This window comes from Orbicella faveolata, unplaced genomic scaffold, assembly GCF_042242905.1.
Source record: "Orbicella faveolata isolate gen_17 unplaced genomic scaffold, um_ofav_v1 contig_3, whole genome shotgun sequence".
Lineage (NCBI taxonomy): Eukaryota > Metazoa > Cnidaria > Anthozoa > Scleractinia > Merulinidae > Orbicella > Orbicella faveolata.
Genome location: NW_028301558.1, coordinates 4095754 through 4103613, shown reverse-complemented (window position 1 = coordinate 4103613; position 7860 = coordinate 4095754). Strand labels below are relative to the sequence as shown.

Below are 7860 nucleotides of genomic sequence, written 5' to 3'. Positions count from 1 at the left end.
AGTCGTTTTACTTAGGTTTGACGAATACTTGGTGATTAAACGCCTACCTGGTGTATTTAGACCGTCAAGTGGTCTCGAGTATAACTGAAACCCTCGTCTTGAATGGCCCAGCTTATTTAACGCGTCAATCTTAAAACACTTGAATGTCTTTGCTGCTGATCTGCCGATCTCTGTCATCTGCTCCGCGCCTGTCTCCATTTTTCTCGGTCCCCACCCCCTACCCAATCAAGTCTCCCGTTTTGCGTTGGCATCCAGTTCTCTCGCGATTCTATCCGCGCATTCAACGATGGAATAAAAATACGAGAAAATAGAGGGCTGTGAGCAGTCTACAGAGTTCATAGAGTACGCAGGGTTTCAAAATAACTATTTTTTGGAATTATAAAAGTTTCAACTAGTACGTAAAAACAAGTAAGTAACAAGTTTATTTTTCGAGGGTAGCACATGACAGTAAAAACTGATAAACTAGTCTGCGAGCAGGCTCACCTTTGAGTCACATGCGCGAGAGGCGAAGAGCAAAGCGATCCCGTCTCACGGCTTCGCCGCTCGATTTCGCGCACGCGGCTACGCCGCGCGCGCTTCTGCTCCAACGTGAGCCTGCTCGCAGGCTAGTGATAAACCAGTGGCCCTCAACTGCAATTTGAGTATCATAATTTCAACACTCACGCACTCGAACATTGTACGATTTTTTTGGGCAAGAAGTTCACAATATTACATTTTAAGAGACGATCTCATTTAGGCCGACGACCCAAATTTAAAGTATTGAAGCCTTATGTGGGCCGGTATGACAACCGAGTCATTCAGGTCCATTTATACTGACAATACTTGATCGTGCAAAACTGTTTCATTAGCTGACATTCTTCTTGAATCTCACCTAAACTACTTTATATAAGAACCCTATGATTTGAAAATCTGCATTTGATAATGGCGGCAAGATGACACCGTGACGTGATGCACTAGCGTTTATATAGACTGCTGGCGGCCGGTCTTTTCTCCAAGGGTCACTTAAACAACTGTTCATCGAACGCGAAAGGGCGGTGTGGACGAGTAGGGATTGGGGCGTACCGCGCCCCTGTCTCGTCGCAATCTTTTAGACTTAGATGTTTCACTTTAATCCCTGTTGAATTCCGCGAGAAAAAAAAACACAGACTGCCAGTAGTCTAACGTTTATATTTCCTTAAAATACTATCATACGTACGAATACACTTGCCACAAGTCGACCTTTGCTTAATCCTTCGTTTGGTCATCTCCCTCGAGCGAAGCGAGATGGCAATGTTCGAGCGACATCGTAAGTCGCGAAAGGTCGTCCTTTTCAGCGGCGAAACCAACAGGCCTGGGAAGTGGTAAGGACTTTTAGAAAGTCTAACGAACGAAATAAATGTAAAATACTTCGAAAATGCAAACTTAAAACCGAGTTACAATGCTATGAAAAGAACGATTTAGAGTTATCTGTAAGAGCTAAAAATATAAACTATAAAATGTCCAGTTAATCCAGCTGGTTCATACAATGTATTGTTTGTATATGGATCACAAAGCTAGCCGCGTTTCTTTTCTTTACACGTACTGCACAAAAGCCTCTTTCAAAATTTGCAAGGACAAGTCAACAAAATCTTCTGTTTGCGTTTTAGTGGTGACGTGTGGAAAATATTCCACAGCCCAGTAAAGCTTGTCATCTACAGTGAGGATGTTGTTTCCAAATACATGGCCCAATTTCTCACCTTGTAGACCGAAATACATGCCGCCGAATTTGTACGGACTCTCCTCGCTCTGCTCTGTTTTGAGGGCTCCGCAGTTAGTGATGGTCATTATCTGGGTTCGGCGACCTTCGTTGTATTCATAGTCGAACATTCTGCAGTACACTGGAATATCGATACAATGGTACATTTTCGGAACGTTCAGGTGTTTCCCTGAAGACAGCTGCGTGTGGACCTCGCGAGAACACGCGCGCGCAAACTCCCAAAAACCTTGCTTGTCATCAGGGTAAAGCAACGGTACTGGAACAGTTAATGCAGAGACGCAGACATACAATCCAAACTCATCGTTGTTTACCTTTGGTTGGCAATATTTTCGTAAACCAACAGTAAAGCCTGACTCTACGGACACTGGAGTTTTCAAATCGTGTCTCTTTTGTTGAAGAATTCGCACTATCGCGAGATGCGTGGAGGCAGTAATAGCCCCGTGTACCGTGCACTTGTTTTCTTTACAGCTCGTTATCAACAGCCTGGTTTCTTCTTCAGACAGGATGCGACTCAGAAGACAGGTTTTCTTCGTTACTGATGGATCTGAATTGGCAACAGGAGGATAAACTGACAGATACAAATTCTGTGGTTTGGTAAAGAATGTTTTGACCCGCTGGAGCGTAAAGTAGCTCGAAAATAAAAGCCTCTCTCCGACGCTAGGGTCAATAAGATTTGACATCAGTGATTCCACAGCTGGTCTGAAAGGCAAGCTTCCTACCTCAAATTCTTCACCACTGTGGAGAAAAGATAAAAATTCCAGCACCTTCTTCTGAAGCTCGAAGATGGAAAGCGCGTCGCAGATAACATGTAGAAATGTGAATACCAATGCATTTCGAAACTTTCCATCGACTGATATTTCTCGTAGTAACCTGACGCGCCACAAAGGCCCTGTTTCTGTGTTGAATAAAGCACCGTTTATTTCTGCGTCGAAGCCTTCCTCCCATTTATCAGCTGTTATCCCGTCTAATACCTCAAAGTCAACTGTATCAGGGGTGTCCATTTCTTCAAAGCACGCTTCACTGCCTCTCTCGTTGATTCGCATCCGTAATAAAGGAAACCGCTTGGGAAGAAGATTGAGCGCTTTTCTGAGGTGATCTTGATTCATTTCTTCTTCAGAATCCAACAGCAACACAGAAGAAACAGTCCCCCAGTGATTCACTCTTTCTCTTTCTAACAGCACTCGTTCTGTTAAGCCAAGAGGCCGCGTTAATTTTTCGTCAGCCGCAATCAACTCCTTGTCTTCTTGTACTTCGTTTTGTTCAACTTGCTTTGCCATTTGCGTGTACTTTAACTGTGGCGTTCTCTTTTAGATAATTCACAAGATCTTCTTGAAGTTCTGTGGTTTGTTTGTAATGCGTTTCTCGAGAATTTTATCTCAAAGGTGTTATCGTATGTCTCGTATGTCTGTCTGGATGAATATTACATTGCGTGACCTACTGGGCGGGTCGATTCGGAGATCAGGGGGTGTACAGATCAATGAATGCATCGCTACGGGGGCTGGAATTTTGATTTAATTACACGAATGATCGGAGCCTAAAAACAAGCTTCATTGAAAATTCCAGCCTAATTAATCAGACTGGACTGGAAAATTCTTCACTTTGGCCTGAAGCTTTCTCTGAGAAAATCGTCAATTTTATTTCACGATGACTGTTTGACTAAAATATTAGCTCTCTTGACCGTACTGAAATTTGCCATGTATTCCCCCCTTTAATTCAAATCGCCTGCGCGTTTCCGGAGGGATAATTGTTGTCATGGCAACTGCTAAAACACGAGTAATACTATACTACTTAGTACTAATACCGTCACGTAAGCATGAGCTCAAATGCTATTTAAAACTTGTTCATCTCAGTATTAAAGGATATTAATAGTAGGTTGCTCACACAGCCGATCACCAAAGAAATGAGAAGCCAAGAGTTTTGACATCAGTAGAAGTACAACTTCAAGTAACTACATCACGGTTTGCACATCTTGAAAAGTGTAGCCTACATTTTTCAAGTTCGTCGTTTGTAATCCGTGTCAATCTTCTCCATCCTTGTTCCTTTATGGTTTATTATTATCTCTTTGGTGTTTTTCTATCGTAGTAAACTATTATTTTCAGGTGTCCTTCAATTTAAAGGTAATTTTGTGCGTGGCCAAAATAACTCAAATATCGTGCGGGGTCAAATGTTCTGAAATATAAACCCACTGAAACCTGAGCATAATGTTTTTATTTCGGTAATCTCTAGGTCATGAAATGCACCTATTCTAGGTCTTATTCAAATTGTAAATAAAACAATTTTGAAATTTTGAAATGCAAAGTTAGAACTACGAAAGTGGAGCAGAGATTTAATCTAGTAGAACTTGTGTTGCACAGGGTCAGAGTGATCAACTAGTTTGTTCGGTTCGAATTGGGAAATATTGATTAAGTTCTTTTTTTAGAAGTTACAGAAACACCAACCGAATTTTAAACGTTTCAAACAATCAGGACAAATTTAAAACGTCTACTCCAATGGAAAAATTGTAACACCAAACGGTAACAGATTGTTCTAAGGAAGTATATATGCTCACAGAAATAGCAATTACTTTACAGTAAGTATTATACATGACTGTTGAAAAAACAGGCACCAAAGCCGTCAGAAGGGAAGCAGAAAATGGCAAAAAAAAATGTAGTTCGTCTAGTTGATTGTCCTGGTGAGGGTAGTTCAGTAGAGAACTGTTGTTAGCAATTGATGTTTTCGGGATGAAGTGAAAACATGCGTTTAAAGGGCAGCTGTAGTATTGATTCAGTGATTTGTGATTCAGTTGCTACAAAGAGACTAATATGTGAGAATGTCAAGTTCACTAAGCCACTTTCAGTTTCGTTTATTAATTAACAGAGAAATTAAAAAAAACTACGTTCACAGCCATAGTAAAACACAGCTTTAAAGACGTACTGTCAGAAAGCACGAGTTAGTCTCGCTTATGACAAGCATCCCATAAAGAAATAAGAAATACATTATTTTCATAGTACGCGTCACTACCTTCTTCGTTGATACGCAACCGTAATAAAGGAAGCCGTGTGGGAACAAGACTGAGAGGTGATCTTGAGTTAGCGGTTCCCCGGGGGCGGTTCTTTCTGAGAATCCAAGGGCAACACAGAAGAAACAGTCCTCCAGCGATTCACTCTTTCTTTTTCAAACAGAACTAAGTTCTGTCAAGCCATGAGGTCTCGATAGTCTTCCGCATGTCGAGAAATTCTCGCCGTCACCATCCAAGACCCATCTAAGTGTAGCTCAAGTTGCTCGATCCTGATTAGTTTTCGGGTGTGGCGGATATAAACTCATGATTTTGGGAGACGACGATTCTTCAAGTCCGAGGCTTTTTTTTGCGAGAGGGCGTTGCGAAAAATATTGACGCCATGAGACGTTTGGGATCAAGCTATATCTGGCTAACATTCGGCACCGGCCTCCATTTTTATAAAACCTCTGTGGAGATCTCTGTAAGACATGCGTATAAGGTCGTATAAGAACCTGGATTTTAAGAAGCTATTCTTCATTTAGACTCCCTTTACATAAGAACCTGTCATTCAGAGCCTGTTCAGGCTAACTTAGAAAAATCCAGGTTCTTATACGCGAGTTTTAACTGTATCTTGAAAATGCAGTTTTCATCCTATAAATGGATGCATACCTACATGATGCAAAGCTGCTGTTTTATTTAATACGAGAGCAATTTTGTCGTGATCCACATGACGCTACTGTCTACGAGATATTGTTTTTGGAAGCACGCCCCATAATTTGCAAATCCGCTCGTCTTATCGAGCTAAGATAAGTGCTTACAAAACTTCACAAGTATCATCGAACCACTCATACTCGCGTGGAGACAAGTGCGTCACACATGTCCCACGCATTATCGTCAGCGTGCGTGGGCGGGTGGAACATTTCCGCGCGACTCTAACCTCCGTACGTCAGGTATCCATATCTTTTAGCGCTTCTCAGTGCTATTCAACATGCCTGAGATTTTTTAAAACAGATGAACAGAAAATAAACGTTTACAAAAATGACAGGATTGCTCTTGATAAACAATCATAGACAAAGAAAAACCTGTGTCATGTTATTCTTCTCGACTGTTGCCAAATTTTGTCTAAACATGGCACTCACTATTTTCGCTAAATTTTATTTTATTTTAGACCTAGCTTTTGTCTGTGTTTGTGTGTTGTTGTATTTGTTATCTTAATAAGTCTTAAGTACCTGACACCATAAAAAAATTACTGTATTTAAAACGCTAAGAATGGCTGCCCAATTTCATTAGCCTATGGTGGTTATTTCGGGCAGCCATGCACTTCGTTTTATTTTTTATTATTCTTTGTTTTGTAAATTTAATTTAATTCAGGGTGCAAATAAAGTTGTTGTTGTTGGTGTTGTCTCACTCGATGATGAAAGTTGAGATACTCTAAACTGAAGTTTGACCTGGGGGATACTCCCAGAAAAATTGGGAGGGGATGTGCTGCGAGATTCTTAAAACCCTCACTTTCTCGATTTTCCCTACCCTATTTCAGAACCGTCCCAATGGACCAATTTCGAACAACAGACCTCAGAACGCGGCTCTAGGGAATAACTACAGAGTTTGTGATGTTTATTCCCCAGAGCCTCGTGCTGAAGTCTATTGTGTTAGGCTGAATTTTAATATATCGAGGTCTATTCGATGCCCCATTTCAGACCTGACTCTTAAATCAATACCCTGCTTCAAACCTTTCTTACGTGTAGATATTTTACTCTTATCAGTTTGTATTCTGTATTAATCTGTGTCCTCTTATTAGTATGGGTTTCTCCCAGGCTACATGGTTTGACAGCTTAATAAAGCTTATTTATTTATTTGTTTGTTTGTTTGTTTATTTGTTTATTTATTTCATCAGTTCCCTAGTCCAGAGCACTGTTTAAGGTTATGTTTATATGTTTTTGGGCTTCAAAATTGTACAATGCACGATGTTGATGGTCTTGTTGTAATGATAAGGAAGTAGCTTCTTCTAAAAACATACCCGATCAAGTTCAAGACTAGACTGCAAAACAGTCGTTTTTGGACGTTTTCGGAAGGCGCGAAGCGCCAAAAGCGCGATCCTCGTGTCTGAAGCGCGCGAGCCTCACACGCCGGTAGGGCGCTCTCCCCATTCTCCCTCGCTGTTTTTACATTCGCTTCAGACCTTTCGTTCGAGTATTGACCGTCGCCCGCATTCGCAAAAATACGACTGTTTTGCAGTCTAGTTCAAGACCAGAGTGCACAAACCATACCCTTTTTAGACAAACTCGGCTCAAAACCGTATACTTTGGAGCCACGGCATACCTTTATGGCCCATATGAGGCCGGGGGGTATCCCTTCTCCGGGATTTTTGCCCAATGTCGAAATGGGCAAATTTTATTTGAGCTGTGTAACTTCTGTCGGTTCAATTAACTTGCCACACACTTTTTCAATGGAATCCTAGCATTTCCTTTGGGTTTCTGTATCGTTTTCAGGCCATTAAAAAGAAGTTTCCTACCATTTCAACACTACTAAGTTTGTATTTACGGGAATGTCACAAAGACCAACACAACATCCCGTGGCGTGACCTGGCCATCAACGCTTCAGCCACGTCAAGCTCACGTCACGCTATTTTTAGGCTATTCCGAACGAGACAATTAACAGTGAACAATAAATCCACTCTGTGATACAATATTGCTTAATCAAAACTGAAAGAGGTTTTCTCCGTGACGTCACATTTCTGAGAAAATTAAATGTCAGTTTTTGCCATCCCTGCGAATCTTTCCAATGACATCCTGACATTTCACTTGAATCTTGAGATTTCCCTCCATTTCAACGGCTCCCAGTTTGAATTTGATGGAATGTCAGATAGAACCCCACAAAAAAAGTAGCGTTTGTTTTTTCACCTGCACCAAGCCTTTGTCAATTAGATTATTTCAAAAAACTTGTCTGTCATAGCGTGACGTTTGCAATATTTCTGCGACGCAGTTGATCTCGTCACTTTTTCAGTGTTATTTTGACAACCACAAATGTTTCGTTAGGAAACCGTGCGTGGGCCACTAAATGGCTAAAATTGGAAATGATTGAACATGGACTTGAAAATCATATTTGTGACGCGTTGAAAACCATTCACCACCGAAAAAAACGTTCTTGT

General features: G+C 41.1%; 1 protein-coding gene across 1 annotated transcript; it reads right to left on the bottom strand.

Annotated features, from left to right (window-relative positions):
- Positions 1-399: 399 nt before the first annotated feature.
- On the bottom strand, positions 400-3206 carry LOC110051777 (uncharacterized). Its single transcript, XM_020757850.2, has one exon. It carries the CDS (start codon positions 3010-3012, stop codon positions 1552-1554), a length of 1461 nt encoding a protein of 486 aa, XP_020613509.2. The 5' UTR covers positions 3013-3206; the 3' UTR covers positions 400-1551.
- Positions 3207-7860: the final 4654 nt, after the last annotated feature.

Bases quoted from the DNA above. Each gene is read 5' to 3' on its own strand.
- LOC110051777 (XM_020757850.2), bottom strand. From the start codon at position 3,012: ATGGCAAAGCAAGTTGAACAAAACGAAGTACAAGAAGACAAGGAGTTG.